Raw genomic sequence first — 17,458 nt, forward strand, 5'->3', positions numbered from 1 at the left:
TTGCCTAATTCTATTTTATTCAGCAAATGAGCAAGGTACTACAGGCCTAGAACACAAAGAAAAAAGAATCTCAGCCTTCAGATAGTTTACATTTTACTGTGGGTGGGGTACATATAATACGTAAGCAAGTAAGCATATACAAAAATGTATACAAAGAAATAAGTAATTTCTTTTCTAATTTTTTTTAACAAATTCATTATTTATTTATTTTCAACATTCTTTTAAAATTCTGAGTTCCAAATTCTCTCCTTCCCTCCCACCCCTACCCCACCCACTGAGAAGGGAAACAATATATCAATTATACAAGTGAAATATACAAAACATCATATTAGCCTTACTACAAGAAAGAAAGAAGAAAAGAGAGACAGACAGAGAAAAAAATATATACTTCAATTTGCCCTCAGAGTTCATCAGTTCTCTCTCCTGATATGAATAGCATTTTTTCATCATGGGTCCTTTGGAATTGTCCTGAATCACTGTATTAATCAGAGTAGCCAAGTCTTTCACAATCGATCATCATTAAAACACTACTATTACTATATACAATGATCTCAGTTCTTCTCACTTCACTTTGCATCAGTTCATAGAGGTCTTGCCATACTTTTTCTGTAACCACTTCCCATTGTCATTTCTTATAGCACAACAGTACTCCATCATAGTCATATGCCACACTTTACGCAACCATTCCCCAACTGATGAGAATCCCCTCAATTTCCAATTCTTTGCTATCACAAAAAGAGGTGCTTTAAATATTTTTGTACATATAGGTCCTTTTCCTTTTCTTTGATCTCTTTGGGGAACAGACCTAGTAGTGGTATTACTGGGTCAAAGGGTATGTACAGGTTTATAGCCCTTTGGGCATAGTTGCAAATTGTTTTCCAGAATGATCAGAGCAGCTTAAAACTCCACCCACAGTTTATTTAGTCAACCAGTATTTGTCATTTCTGATAGGGGTGAGGTGGCATCTTAGGGTTGTTCCAATATGCATTTCTCTCATCAATAGTGATTTAGATAATTTTTTCATGTGACTATAGATAGCTCTGATTTCTTCTTCTGAAAACTCCCTGTTTATATCCTTTGGCCACTTATCAATTGGAAAATTACTTATTTTTATAAATTTAACTCATTTCCCTATGTATTTGGAGAAATGAGCTCTTTATCAGAGAAATTTGCTGTAAAGTTTTGATATTTCTTCATTGTCTGTGATACCTTTTAGCAAAATGAAGTTTTCCCTGGTTATCTTTTAATTAGCAATTAACTTGAATCACTTTTGTTTTGTCTGTAATCATGATTGCTACCCCTCACTTTTTTACTTCAGATGAAGCTTAACAGATTCTGCTCCTGCCCTTTATTTATTTTAATGCTGTATGTCTTTTTGTTTCAGCTGTGTTGTAGACAACACATTGTTAGATTCTGGTTGCTAATCCATTCTGCTATCCACTTGTTTTATGAGTGAGCTCATCCTATTCACAGAGTTATGATTATTGTATATTTCTCTCCATCTTTCTTCTGCTTATTCTTCTCTCTCTTTTTATCCCATCACTCCTCAAAAGTTTATTTTGCTTCTAACCACTGCTTCCCTTGATCAGCCCTCCCTTTTGTTCCTCCCCCCCATATATCTTATCCCCTTACCCTCCCATTTTCCTGTTGGGTAAGATAGGTTTCTATGCCCAACCAAGTATTGATAAGATTAAAATTGATTCTGCAAAATTTTTTTATTGATTCTATTTACAATTAATTGATTTTGTCCTGTAAATGCTTAAGTCGTGGTTTTCTGTTTCTGAACTTAGTTCAGAATTCAGCTGGCCTATAAAGGGTTAAGTTTAGAACTTCAGTTCTCTTGCTAATGACTGCTTTATTCATGCCTTGAGGAATTCCACTATCCTTGAGCGATCCAGTTGGGCACAAGGGAGTCAGGTCCTGTCTCTTCACACCACCAAGTTTTCCTTCAAGGATATCTGGTTTGCTATCCAAAGGAGTCTAACATTGCAGGTGAACTTAAACAATGAATACTTCTTAGTCACAGGAGGGAAACATGGGGTCATTGTTAGTCCTTCATTCCCTACTTCCTGCCAATCATAGTTTTCCTCACACCTCCAGCTAAGCAACCAATCATGTTGCCTTCAAACCCATGATGTCACCTACCCTGTTCTGTTTTTTGTTTGTTTTGTGCTCCCCCAAAACCTGTAAAAGAGAAACTGTTCTTTTGCCTTTGGTCTTTGGCTAGAAATGAGGCAGCCATTGACCCATCTTATTTTCAGGTTCATGCCCTGTGAATCGAATGTTATTGTGCTCAGAAGGTGCCTCAGTTTAACTTTTTGCTGAATTTCACTCACAACAGTGTGTGTGTGTGTGTGTGTGTGTGTGTGTGTGTGTGTGTGTGTGTGTGTGTGTGTGTGTGTGTATTCTTTCCTCTCTGAACCAATTCTGACTAGGGTAAGATTCACCCATTGCCTGCCACTAGTGATTCATTTCTGCCTCCACTATAAAAGCTCTTCCTTGGGCACCTCTTTAATACAAGAAAATTTTCCTTATTCTACCTCTCCCTTCCCCCTTCTCCCAATGCATCCCTCTTTATCACCTTTTTTTTTTTTTTTGGTTATCATCCCAACATAATTTACTTCCTCTCATGCCCTTTTCTATGTAGCCTCCTTCAAAGTGCCCTAATAATGATAAAGTTCTTAGGAGTTACATGTTATCATTTTCCCATATAGGAATGTAAATCATTTAACTTTATTGAGTCCCATATAATTACTCTTACATGCTTACCTTTTTTGTTGTTTTTGTTTTTGTTTTGCTTTTTAGAGGGGAGAGGCAGGGCAATTGGGGTTAAGTGACTTACTCAAGGTCACATGGCTAGTAAGTGTTAAGTTTCTGAGGCCGGATTTGAAGTCAGGTCCTCCTGACTCCAGGGCTGGTGCTCTATTCACTGCACACCTAGCCGCCCCACATGTTTACCTTTTTATGATTCTCTTGAGTCTTATATTTGAATGTAAAATTTTCCATTCAGTTCTGGTCTTTTCATCAGGAATGCTTGAAAGTCCTCTATTAATTTGATTAAATATCAGTTTTTTTCCACTGAAAGATTATACTCAGTTTTTCTGGTAGATTATTCTTGGTTCCAATCCTAGCTCCTTTGCCTTCTAGAACATCATATTCCAAGTCCTTCATTCCTTTAACATGGAAGCTGCTAGATCTTGTGTGATCCTGACTGTGACTCTGTAATATTTAAATTGTTTCTTTCTAGATATTTGCAATATTTTCTCCTTGACCTTGGAGCTTTGGGATTTGGCTATAATATTTCTGGGAGTTTTCATTTTGGGATTTTTTTCAGGAGATTATTGATGGATTCTCTCCATTTCTATTTTACCTTCTGAATCTAACATATTGGGGCAGTTTTCATTTATAATTTCTGAAATATAACATCTAGGTTCTTTTACTGATCATGGCTTTCAGGTAATCCAACAATTCTTAAATTAGCTATTTTCTAGGTCAGTTGTTTTTCTGATGAAATATTTTATACATTCTTATGTTTTTTCATCCCTTTGACTTTGTTTTATTATTTCATGATGTCTCATGAAGTCATTGGCTTCTACTTGCCCAATTCTAATTTTTAAGGAATTACTTTCTTGAATGAGCTTTTGTGCCTCTTTTTCCATCTGGTCAATTCAGGTTTTTAAGGAGTTTTTTTCTTCAGTGAATCTTTGTGCTTCTTTTACCAACAGATGAATTCTGTTTAAAGTGCTATTTTTTTCAACATTTGTGTGCCTTTTTTGCCAAGTTGTCAGTTCTCTCTTCATAATTTTCTTGTATCACTCTCCTTTCTTTTCCCAATTTTTCCTTCACTACTCTTATCTTTTTCTTTAACTCTTCAAGGAATTCTTGTTGAGCTTGGATCCAATTAACATTTTTCTTTGAGGCTTTGGTTGTAGCTATTTTCGCATTGTTGTCTTCTAAGTTCATGTCTTGGTATTCCCTGCCACCATAGTAGTTTTTTATGGTCAAGTTCTCTTTTTTTGTTGTTTGCTCACTTTTCTAGCTTATTTCTTGACTTGGAACCTTATATTCAAATTGGGCTCTACTCACCTTGGGATGCAGAGGCACTGTCCTAAGCCTCAAGCTATTTTATGCTGTTGTTTTTAGATCTAGTTCTGGGTGTCTGCAATTTTTTGGTGCTTACAAAGAGTTGTGATCCAAGAAGAGGTATGATCACTGCTCTCCTGGTCTGTACTCTGTTCTTTACCCAGGAAAGGGCACTAGTGCTCTTTTCTGCCTTAGAAGTATAACCAGGGCTTTTGCTTCCTTGTGACTGACCACCAGCACTCCTCTCTACCCTGGAAGTGTGACCGAGAACTGCATATGGGTAATAGAGGTACTAATTATCACCAGCTACACCCAGTGCAAACAACGGGTTGAGGATGGTTTGAGGCAGAAAGAAATTACAGGCAAAGAGGCCAATTAGAACTTTATTGTGGGCGGAGTCAAGATGGCAGAGTAGAAGCAGGTCCTCTGAGAGGCTCTGGCTTCCACCTTCCCCAATCCATGTAAAAAGGGGACTCTAAACAAACTTTGGAGCTGCAGAACCCACAAAATGACACAGAGAAGCTAACCTCCCACTGAGGACAGCCCGGCAGGAATCAGCCAGCGCAGCACTCTGGGGGGCGAGCCCAGGGCCGAGTGAGCCCCAGAGTGGGCCTGGCCAACTGCTGGCCGTAGGGACTCCAGATCACCAGCAGCTGTGGCTGTCTCCAGAATTATCAACATATAAATGAGAAGGACAAAGTGAGAGGTCAGTGCAGTCTGGACTTTGGGACCCAGTAGTTGGGAGTGAGTCAGCTTTTGCCCCTGGGGCGAGAAGCCACTGAGGCCTGCGGCACAGCCACCACAGCCACGTGGCAGCTTCAGCTCCTGGCCTGCAAACTGTAGGGGGACCAAGTGACCAGTCTGAGGGGTAATCACTCTTGCTTTAACCTGCTTAGATCTGTATTTCTAGGGTGGAAGTCCTGGGGTGTGTGTCCAGCTTGCCAGAGCGTGTGGAGGCTTCAGCAAGGGCACCCAACTAATACCTCCAGCAGCTGAAAAAACCCAAGCATTTGGGATGGAAGCTCCCCTGTCTGGTGGCAGAGTCCTACTGTGGCAAAAAGCCCAGGGGTCAAGTAACTGAGTGGCAACATGACCAGGCAAAGGAAACAAAGCAAACAGAAGATTCCAACATCAGACTCCTATTTTGGGGACAAAAAAGATCAAAGCATGGAACAGGAGGAAGATAGTGAAGTCAGAACTCCTGCACCAAAAGCTTCAAAGGAAAATACGAGCTGGTTACAGGCCACAGAGGACCTTAAGAAGCAGATAAGAGAAGTGGAGGAAAAATTGGGAAGAGAAATGAGAACAATGCAAGAAAATTATGAAATGAGAGTCAACAGCCTGAATGAGGAAAATAACACCTTAAAAAATAGATGAACTCAAATGGCAAAAGAGGCTCAAAAAGGCAATGAGGAGAAGAATGCCTTAAGAAGCAGAATTTGCCAGATGGAAAAAGAATCTCAAAAGCTCAATGAGGAGACTCATTCTTTCAGAATTAGATTGGAGCAAATGGAAGCTAATGACTTCATGAGAAATCGGGATGCTGTTAAACAGATCCAAACAAATGAAAGAATAGAAGGCAATGTGAAATATCTCATGGGAAAAACCACTGACCTGGAAAATAGATCCAGGAGAGATAATTTAAAAATTATTGGACTACCTGAAAGCCATGATCAAAGTAAGAACCTAGAAATCATCCTCCAGGAAATTCTCAAAGAAAACTGCCCTGATGTTTTAGAACCAGAGGGCAAAATAGAGGTTGAAAGAATCCACTGATGGGGGCAGCTAGGTGGCGCAGAGAGTAAAGCACTGGCCCCAGAGTCAGGAGGACCTGAGTTCGGTTCGGCCTTAGACGCTTAACACCCACATATACCAAAAAAAAAAAAATAGCCATGTAACCTTGGGCAAGTTACTAAACCCCAATTGCCCTCCAAAAGGCAAAAAAAAAAAGAAAAAAGAAAAAAAGAAAGAATCCACCGATCACCTCCTGAAAAAGATCCCAAAAAGAAAACTCCTAGGAATATTATAGCCAGGTTCTGAAATTCCCAGATCAAGGAGAGAATATTAAAAGCAGCCAGGAAGAAACAATTTGGATATTGTGGAAACACAATCAAGATAACACAGGATCTGGCAGCTTCTACACTGAGGGATCGAAGGGCTTGGAATATGATATTCTAAAGGGCAAAGGAGCTGGGATTAAAACCAAGAATCAGCTACCCAGAAAAAGTGAGTATCATATTTCAGGGGAAAATATGGTCATTCAATGGAATAGAGGACTTTCAAGCATTCTTGATGAGAAAAACAGAGTTGAATAGAAAATTTGACATTCAGATACAAGAAGCAAGAGAAGCATGAGAAGGTAAACAGGGAAAAGAAATCATAAGGAACTTATCAAAGTTGAACTATTAGCATTCCTACATGGAAAAACAATAATTGTAACTGATGAAACTTTTCTTAGTTTGAGAATAGTTGAAGGAAATATATATATATATATATATATATATGTGTGTGTGTGTGTGTGTGTGTCTATATATGAGGGTATATGGGCATATGAAAACATATGTGAATGTGTGTATATATGTTTACAGGTATACATAGATAGAAGGCATAAGACCAATTTAATAGGAAAGGATGATACTTAAAAGGTGAATTTAAGAGGTGAGAGAGGAATATAATGAGAGGAGATGGGGAGAGATAGAATAGGGTTAAACTATCTCACGTAGAAGAGGCAAGGGAAAATAGTTACAATGGAGGGGAAGAATAGGAATGGGTCAATAGGGAATGGGTCAACCTTATTCTCATTGAATTTGGCCTGGGGAGGAAACAACATACACACTAAATAGGGTATCTCACCTTACAGGAGAGTAGGGGAGAAGGGGATGAGAGGGGGGATGATGGAAGGGAGGGCAGGCTGGGGGGAAGGGAAGTTGGAAGCAACCACTTTTGAAAAGGGATGGGATCAAAGTAGAGTATAGAACAAGTGGGAGGTGGGATAGGAGGGAGGGAAATATAGTCAGTCTTTTACAATATATCTACTATGTTAATGTTTTGCATTAGCTACACATGTACAACCTATACTGAACTGCTTATCTTCCCAGTAAGGGTGGGTGACAAAGGAGGAAGGAAATGAATCTGGAATTCAAAGTTTTAAAAACATATCTTTAAAATTATATATATATATATATATATATTATTATTAATACTATTTTACATGTAATTGAGAAATAAGATATACAGGCACTGGGGCATAGAGATCCATCATGCCCTACTGAAAAAGTTGAAAGGGGTATGGGAGAAAATATGGGAGAGATCAGATTGGAGGAGGGGATATCCTGTGGGACTGCTATTTTGGGGCAGTGGGTAGGGGAAAAACGGGGAGAAAATTTGTAACTCAAAATCTGGTGGAAATGAATGATGTAAGTCAGAAGTTAATAAAGCATTTGAAAAATAAAAAAAGAATTTTATTGCAATAGTTCAGGTGAGAAAAAATAGGGTAGAGGATGTATAAGTACAGAAAAGGGGAACTCTATAAGAGATACTGGGGAGGTGGGATGAACAAGCCATGGCAATTGATTAGATATGAGACTTGAGTGAAAAGAAGGAGAAATGTAGGATAATTCCAGGTTTACAAACCCAGGTAACCATAAGGAGGTTCCATAAACAGAAAGGGTGGAAGTTTGGAGAAGGGCTGGTTCAGTGAAAAATGCAGTGAGTCCCATTTTGGATATTTCAATTTTGAGATGCTTACAGAATGTTGTGATGGAGATGGGTAGAAAGTGATATGGGACTGGAGATCTTCAAAGTATAAAAGATAAATTCTAGTCTTCTTCCAGGGAGAGCATTCATTTCCAATAAGGATGAACAGAAGTAGGGAGTGGCCAATGAGTTTAATGTTGACAGATTCTCTACTACATTTCAGATACATGCTCTAGAAAAATAGCCTTCATCCCTTTTGGCCATGTTTGGTCTTTCTAGGCCCATTTCTGTGCCCCTCAGCAGAGAGTCACCAAGTACCATGATGCATATCTTCCTGGTGCCACTTCTATCATCTCTCATATTAGCTATAGATCCTCTTTATCATGTTTTCCTTCTCTAGGAAGCCTGGATAAATCTATGAATGGGAAAGGCCTCATATCTGTTACAGAATACTAGTGATTCAGAATTTCTTTTCCTTCCTCTCTCCCCTTTGTGCCATATTTTCCACTTTCCAACCTCTTGATGCCAATTCCCACTTTTCCCTGCCTCCTTCAGAAGATTTTTCTTTCAGGCTTCCTTGACAGCATACTCTTCTACCCTGTCAAAGAATTCTCTTTCTCTTTTTAATAGTCTGAAGGACAGGGGGGTATTCTTCATACATTTTCATAATCTTCCACATAAAGATTTCATAGAATTAGAGTTGTAAAGACCCTTAGAGGCCATCAAGTCCAACTCTGCATTTTAGAGATTTTGCATCTTAGTTTATACTGAACATAAATATAGTTGGTAAGTGTCTCTAGCAAGAAGATAAGCATAGCACAAAGCCTTCTGGAAGAAAAAAAGACTAATAGTCAATGGAACAATTATTTTAGTTTCTATCCTTGTTCGATTTCAAGCCAAACTCATAGGGTCTTTTGTGAATTACCCTGAAATATTTACCTGCTGATTGCCATGGCTAATTCCCTTTTTTCTATGAATACCCTATCACAAGGCTCCTGGTTACCTACCTAAAATAGTTTAAACCTTTCAAGTTAATTCCTGATTAAATGTGTTCATGGAAGAGGGTATCATTATGAAAAAAAAACAGCCAACAAAAAGCATTTATATATAATTCTGAAATAATGATGATGTTGGCAGCACCTTAACCTCCCCAATGGTACTCTTAGGCAGACACACTAATGAGTTTGCATTCCTAAGCACATACCAAATAATAGTAAGGCAAGGCTAATCTAGAAGTATGGAGAGAGGCTTGGGGAAGTCAGTTTGGGGCTAAATATTTGCTGTCAGTAGTTTATAAAATGGAAAAATAATTTAGAGCTAATTTTATATACTGAGGATCTTCATCTGAAATCAACAGAATCCCAATCATATCTGGTCTGAATAATTCTATTAGTCCATCTACCTTCTTTCCAAGAGCACTTTAATCATCATTGGAAGAAATTTTTCTAAGCGAATATATCCAGTGGGTTCTTCTTCTTCCACCTGAAAGTCCAATGGAGAAACACCAATTAGAATTTCAATCCATCGTATTTATTAAATGCCCAAAGGGTACGTGGAACTATGTAATCCCACAAAACAAGAAGTAGACAGTAGCCAAGAAGCATGACCTTTGGTACCTGATGATATTGGATGAAGATGTGATTGCTGCCTATAGGCTCTATTGTGACAGTGGGTCTGAAATCACTGCTGGGTTTTTGAGAGTTTATAGCTGACAGGTGTATAGCTAGGCCTCTATCGATCTTAACTGGTGTGTCAGGCTATTTATGAGGCATTGTAAATTTTCAACTCCCTCTCAAAAATCCTATTAAAAGGCTCGTAGATCCTAATTCAGTAGATGAGCTTATAACAGATTTATTCTTTGAGTAAAAATAAGAGGCCTACAGACTGCTGCTAAGCAGGGCATACTGTCATCCAAATGACAGCTATTTTTAATGTGTTTATACTGGCCTTACCCCATTACAATCTCACAGCCTTCAGACTACTCTGCCACCAGAAAATTTAATCCATCTGACGATAGAATGATATGTTATTAGAATTTCTGATCCCTTTACAATATGAACCATTGTCTTCAGCTGCTCTATTGTTCAGCTGAGTGGGCTGCATTTTAATACTCATATGGTTCTGATGTGGATGAGTAGCCCTCTGGAGCTACCATCTCCCGGGATCCTCATAAAGACAAGATTCTGCCTCGTGAGACTGTCTAGGGAACAATCATTCTAAAATAAAATAAAACATATTTTGTTCCTCTTCCTCTTATTCCAGAAACTTGCTCTAGAAGCCAGGGGGCGTAGAGTACTGGTCTAATGCCTATTATTGTGTCCCTCCAAACCTTTTCAAGACAAAAAAGCCCACTTTTTCAAGAACAGCTTTGTTGGCCTGAAACTTTAGGAAGGAATAGCAGAGAATAGATTTTTGGTCATCATAAAGAGAATTTAACCCTAACGTCATACTAGAACTTACATATTAGTTTCCTCATTTGTAAAATTAGGGGGTTGGACTTTGATTGATCTTTACATTTCCTTCCACTTCTAAGATCTATGATTCTTCATGATTCATCTGTAACAACAGGATAATAGCAACACCTATCTCCCAGGGTTCTTGTGAGGATCCAATGAAATCATAATTGTAAAGCTTAGCTCAGTGCCTGGCACATAATAAGCACTATACGTTGTTGTTGTTCAATTGTTTCCAACTCTTTGGGGCTTTCTTGGCAAAGACACTGGAGTGGTTTGCCATTTCCTTCTCCAGCTCATTTAACAGATGAGGAAACTGAGGCAAACAGGGTGAAGTGATTTGCCCAGGGTCACATGCTAGTAAGTGTCTGAGGCCAATCTGAACTCAGGAAGATGAGTCTCTCCTGATTCCAAGTCCAGTGCTCTATGCATTGTGCCACCCAGCTGCCCAAACAATGTTAGCTATTATCATCATCATTAGTGACAGTGTCTCTGCCTCCCATACCATTTACCCTAACTCCAAAGTTGAGAAGTATATAACGTCATTATTTCCTGACAAAACTCAACAGATGTAAAACAAAATTTTCCTTAAAAAGAAAAACTGGGAAAAGATATCAGGATACCAAAAGAGGTTTTTTAGATGCTCCATTAACATTTTTATAAAAATAGAGGAGGGAGAGAAGGAACAAGGTAGAAACGGAGTAGAAAGGACAGGGTAGTTCTTTTGATTGTAAAATTAGTAGAAAATAATTAAGATGATAAGCAGGCCCTCAAGCCAGCCACAGTGGGAGTGTTTCATTAGCTAATATTGCCCTCTAGTGGCCACAGTTAATGTAATCTTCATGGTATAAATACTAGGTTGAGAATTTGTAAAGAATGGCACAATCAAGTCATGTAAACAAGCATTTATTAAGCACCTATTAGGGCTTAAGCACTGGAGATACAAACAAAGGCAGAAAGAGTTCCTGCTTTCTTTTTTTTTTTTTTTTTATAGCAGTTGGGGTTAAGTAACTTGCTCAAGGTTACACGGCCAGTTATTTCTGGGTGTGGTGCTAAGTATCAGAGCCCCTATTCCCCAGGTTATCCTGACTCTGGGGCGGGTGCTCTTACTCACTGCGCAACCTGGCTGCCCCAAGAGTTCCTGCTTTCAAGAAGCTTACAATCTAATGGAGTCAAAATGAAGATTTACAGGGCTGAATGGAAATTTCCACTATCTTTTTCTAATTAGAAAGAGATCAAATCATAAGGGAGCCTTGAAGAACTAGATACATGCTCAGGGTATCTATCCTTTCATTCAAACTACACAACATACACACATACAAACACATGCTTTCACACAACCATGGTAACCCTCAAAGATGATTCACTAGAGTCCCACTCTGATGCCTCATTGTGAGATGAAGGTGACCCTGGGTTCTCAAAGACTGTGGTGGTAGAGAATGAAGCCTGGTAAGGTCTCCCAGGCTGGCAAGGCTCTGAGGAATAGCCTAGAGGTGAACTGTATACTTGTCATCCAGGACCAGTCCTGCTTAGCTCAGAGAGACTCAGCACTGCTTAGATCAAAGGGTGATGAACTTGGCAGCCACAGTAACTCTCAAAAACAATTCCCTAAGTCAGAGAGAGGTGGTGAGCTGTGTCAGTGAAGGAAGAACCAATTCAAGCAAAATTACAGACCACAAAATCACATCTCAAAGTCTGTCTGTGATCATCAGGAACCTATTACATTCCTTCAGGTACTGTAAGTCGTATTGCAATAGTGGCTCTATTATTCAGGTAAAATAAAATCAAGTGTCCTTTCCTCTAGTGGAATGTTATAAAGTAGAATATTATATATTCTTTTCCAGGTTAGACAGTTAAACATACAGAGGACAAGTGTGTACACCCAAAGAAGTCTTCTCCCAAAGAAATGAATCTCTAATTGGTGAAACTTCAGGCACTGTGTCAAGATAGTAAGATAGTTTTTTGAGTAATGGGTAATATTTATTAATAGCTAGCATTTACATATGGTGTCCCAAAAGTTTGCAAAGCTCTTATCTCCCCAGTGCTGGATACATAGTACTTAACAAATGCTTTTTTCATTCATTCATTTTTGCTTGCTTTGCTTGCTTTTTCTCCCATTATCTATTACCTCTACATGCAATTTCCAGTTTTCTGGACTAAAAAAGAGGAGAAACCAATTCTTTTAGCAGCAACAAACCTCTCATTTAGTGGCTTGTAAATTTTTTCATAATATCACCCCTCATCAAACAAAAGCAAGAAGTCAGTGATAAAAAAATATATGGAATTGATAAAATTGATAAATTAATAAAAAGCTTTTATTTCATTTGAAGGAAATGTGCAGCCTTGGAGATCAATGAGGAACAGCATATTAAAAAAAAAAAAAAAAGGTTACTTGATCTCAAAATACGTATAATAACATCCTTCCAGATTGTTTCACTTATGAGATACAGGTTAGTGGGGAGGGATGGAGGTAATAATAAGAGGTCAGTATCAATGGAAGTACCTTATTGAGAAGAATGTATTTATGAGAATAAATAACAGTAATAATATTTTCCTTTATGACAACAGCCATCTATGAATCTCAAAACACTAGGTAAATCCTGTTTCTGACTCCAATCTAGTGAAGAGGTCAATGTTCTTAACCCTATCTTGCAGATGAGAAAATGTTGCCAGAAAAAGGTTAAGTGCTTTAGCCAAGGCCACAGAGGAAGTCAGGGGGTTTTGATTCGATTACAGCCCAGAGTTCCTGACTCCCCTCCTCTAAGTAAAATCATTAAGCTATATCTTCTCCCATTACAACATTATTTATTTTAATGCTGAATCCACTGAAAAGATACAATAAAACATACAGCAAAAATTCATTTCTCTCTAGTGACACAATAATCAGTCAATAAACTGAACTATTTCATGCTTCACAAAAACCAAGATAATATCTGTAGTTAAGATGTTTTATGAAGCACTTACATTTCAACTAGTTCCAGGTCACCAACAAGAGATACACACAAAGAAGATTTGTTTTTAACTATTTATAGTGAAAATTACAAAGACCAGAAGAAAGACATTTTTGTGCTTGAGTATCAAAAATAAAAAGTTTAGACTGTAAGTAAAAATATTTTAGATTAAAAAAAATCATGCTTATAAAAGAAAATAATCAATACAGGGTATCCCAAAAGTCTTAATGAAACTCGAAGTTTCAAGCCTAAATTAATTGTGTAAATTAATATATTTAAGACATTTAAGCTTGAAGCTTAATACTTCACTAGGACTTTTGGGCTAATCTCTATTCATTCGCAAAAAGTTTTCTATCCTGAAGAAGGGAAAAATTTACAATCAAAAAACCAATGATATTTATAGAAAAGAGTAATTGTATAAATTGAATTATCATATGATCTAAAAAATACTTTCCATCTCAGGATTTAGAAAAGTAGGAAGATTTAGTGTGATACATTTACAGTCTGTACAAACTTTGGCATTTGTGCAATTCTAAATTAAACTACCTAATCCTTATGGGGTTATAGGCCTCCTTACTATTAGGAAACAAAATTGAAAAGGGGTACCATGTTGGAAAAGGGAATCTATTGAGTATGGAACCAGCAAGACCTAAATCTGAGACCTAGTTCTGCCAGTTACTATCTACATGACTTTAGGTAAGTCACAATATCTGTTTCTTCATCTGTAAAATGTAGGCAATAATACTTCCATTTACTCCATGCAAGAAAAAAAAATACCATCTACCTCAAGGGGCTATTGCAGATATTAAATGAACTGATATATGTGAAAAGACATTTAAGTAGCAAAACACTATATAAATAATATACCTACAGATTGTAAGCTCCTTGAGGGTAGGGGTTAATAAATGTTTACTATGTGTCATGAACTTTTTTTTTCATTTCCACACAAAGTATATCTGTGAGACTGTGGGCAAGTCATGTAATCTCTCAGTGTTCGCACCCCCACACACACACCCCAACTCGGTCTATAAATTGCTAAATAGTTGCCTTGGTAAGGGAAGCTTCTTCACCCAAAATTTCTCACATGGATGAAATAACAGCTCTGGAACCTCACCCTCCTTCATCATCAGAATAGCTTATGTTATTCCAAATGACTCAAACTCACTCTGCTCAGTTCCTCTAGATATTAACTCAACTTTCACTCCCTGCAACCACCCCCATATACCACCACCACCACCACCACTACCTGGTATGGCTTTCTCTTGGTGGACATTCAGAGCCAACAAGACAGTCTTTGGGAAAATGATAGCCAGGATCACTCTATGGAGCAAATTTACTTCTGAATAAAAGGGAGCAAATGAATGTATATTTTCAAAACAGTTTTGATGAGGTTAGCTATTTTATTGAAATAAACAAATATAAAAGGAAACAAAACCATGCTGTGTTTGGATTGAAGAGTAGTTAAAGACAGAGAAAATGAAGAGGAAGGAAACAAGCAAATTCCAACAACTCTGATCCTCACAACAACCCTGGAGTAAGTAGGTGCAATAGGGACAACAAATAGACACTTTCTCTGGAAATATTAACAATGAGACTTTGGTGGGTATTAGTGCTAGGACTGCTTTTAGATAACACTTTTGTGAATTATCTGGAAGGGAAGGTGCACAATGAAATTTCTGAATATCCATAGTATCCCAAGAATGAAGATGATGCTAAGGAAAGATGATGGTGATAAAGTACAGGAACATCTCACAAAGTCATATAAATGGAAAGAAAAGTAAAAGATGCAATTTAATGTATTTATTTTTTCATTTAGGGGAAAATGTTTGTGTGTGTACGTGTGTGTTGTAATAGGGTTTGAATGAGAGTGTATCTTGTGAAACATGTACTGGATTCTTCTAGCAACCTCCAGGGAAACATGTAGCTTAACACTGAAAGAATTGTTGTTTTGGGGAAAAACAGAGAACTCTGAATAGCCCCCTTACATCATCCCCTACTCCTTATAATTGCAGGAGGCCAGCTAGGTCAAAGCTACACCAGAGAGGTTTGGCCACTGAACAAGAAACCGGCCCATTCAGTAGGCTTCAAAAGGAGTGACTACATTCTCTTGTTACTCTATCTTTCCTTCTTTCCTGCTTCTAGAATATGCAGTTCTCCCCCTAGTAAGGTGCTTGTTTAAGTTTTTGTTAATTGATGCTATATGAGTCTTTAGTGTTTGACATTTCTTTTGTGTAGAGGAAATAAATAGTTGTCCCGTGCCTGATTTACATTGTACACTAAATACTTTTCTAATCCCCCTTTTGAAGAGACCTTAGACATGAGCCCAATCTAAGCTTTAAGTAATTTTTCCCAGGGCTCCACGGTAGGGTTAGAAAAGCCACAGAGAGCGCAAGAAGAACCTGAATTCTCTCTTAGGATACCAAGTTCCCCAGGATTGAACTTGGCCTGCATGTGAGGGTCCAGAACCAGAGCCCCCTAGTGGGAAAGGATGAAGGTGATCACCTTAGCCACCTTGAGCCTAGCTGTGGTAGTAGCAATTATATATAATGATTAGTTCTGAATTATCCGTTACAACTTGGGAAAATAATCTAGAAGTCACTGTAGACTGTTTTCCTAAGCAAGTAACATAACCTCTTTGGACCTGAACCTTCTCATTTATAAAATGGAGAAGCTGAACTTTAGAAGACTTCTAAGGTCCCTTCCAACTCAATTTCTTTTGTGTATGAAACATCAGACCAAATGGGTTGCCACAGCTAAGAAAAAACAAAACAAAACACTACCGATAAAATGAGGACCATGCAACTTCAGGAAGGGTACTGGAAACTGGAAATGTTATCATTTAAACTGCAAGCTGCAACCACACCCAAAATACCATGTTTACTTACAAAAGGGATAGAAAAAGATGCAGACAAAGAGTAAAATGACCACAGGAAAGGAAGTGTTTCCATAAGGGTACACATAGGAAAAGGGGGAAAAAAGGACAGAGGTCAAACTGCAGAGATTAAGTCAATCAAAGTTTATAAAACCCTGGATAAAGTAAATACAGACTTGTTCTCAAGCTACTGAAATAGCAAAACTAGAGATCCCTCATTAGAATTTAAAATAGGTTGTTTTAGGTTTTGTGGATACAGGTAAACTTTAAACAACAGCTAGTAAACCCATGGTATGTATCACTCCCAATCAAGCAACAAGCACTTGTTAATAATTACCTTCCCTCCACTCCAACCCTTCCATTCTGGCTCATTGCAGGCTAGAGGCTACCCGAGGTTCTTGAAGACTATTCCAGGAGAGCACAAATTCTAGCAGAACAGTCTGAGCTGGAAAGGCCCCAGAGACAAACACTACCTACCATAGGGTGATGAACAACACCACCCTACAAGACAATCCATTAAATTATTAATAAAATCACAGGTGCTCGAAGGCAACTAGGTAGTGTGATACAGCAATGGGCTTGGAGTCAGGAAGACCTGTATCTTGACTGAAATATTGACTAGCTGTGTGACCTCAGGCAAGGCAATTAACCTATCTCAGTTTCCTCAAGAAATATTTAAAATTACATGAAGAATGAAGAAAGAAATCAAAAGAATGATATATGTAATGTAAATAAAATTAACATGGGGAGGTAACAAAACTATGGTCAAATGTAATGGTTAAATATTAGTACCAGGCTGCCAAAGTTAATAGACAAAGTTAATAGAGCACCGTACCTAGAGTCGAGAAGACCCGAGTTCAAATTTGGCCTCAGACACCTGCTGTGTGAACCTGGGAAAATCACTTACCCCTGTTTGTCCCCTTTCTTCCTTTATAAAATGAGCTAGAGAAGGAAATGGCAAACCACTCCAGTATCTTTGCTAAGAAAATTCCAAATTGGTTCACAAGTCAGACATGATTGAAATGACTTAACAAGCCAAAATTAAAGGACACACCTATCTTTTCTCTTTAGAATTAACTTTTTTTCTTTATGGATTTTGTTTGGTGATTTGTTTGGAAGTGTCTGTTCTGTCAAAACAAAATGTAAATATTTTTAAGTCACAAATAATGACTGGATATGTTAATAAGAGATACCAGGAGTATATGAAGAAAAATCGGCCACCACTATCTAACATATTCCTTCTTGGAATTGTCAGGAAGAATATTGACTATTCCATCCTACAATTCTGTAGGATGGAAGCTCAGTCTCCCCTTTCTGTTGACATCCTCAGCACCTGGCCCACAGCAGATCCTTGGTGAATACTTGTTAATCCTTGATTGATGGTTTGCTGGAGAAATTATGAG

The 17,458-nt window shown here is 38.1% G+C and overlaps 1 protein-coding gene across 4 annotated transcripts in view; it reads right to left on the reverse strand.

Annotated features, from left to right (window-relative positions):
- Positions 1-17,458, reverse strand: part of EFCAB2 (EF-hand calcium binding domain 2) — a 151,039-nt gene that overhangs the window by 7,401 nt on the left and 126,180 nt on the right. For all 4 annotated transcript variants that reach the window (XM_069069150.1, XM_069069148.1, XM_069069149.1 and 1 more), the window contains exon 5: positions 9,182-9,261. In XM_069069150.1, the coding sequence (XP_068925251.1) occupies positions 9,182-9,261 (80 nt within the window). The remainder of the gene's footprint in view (positions 1-9,181; positions 9,262-17,458) is intronic.

Source organism: Petaurus breviceps, unplaced genomic scaffold (genome assembly GCF_028583685.1).
Source record: "Petaurus breviceps papuanus isolate PSGF00001 unplaced genomic scaffold, PetGlider_PUasm1.0 90778, whole genome shotgun sequence".
NCBI lineage: Eukaryota > Metazoa > Chordata > Mammalia > Diprotodontia > Petauridae > Petaurus > Petaurus breviceps.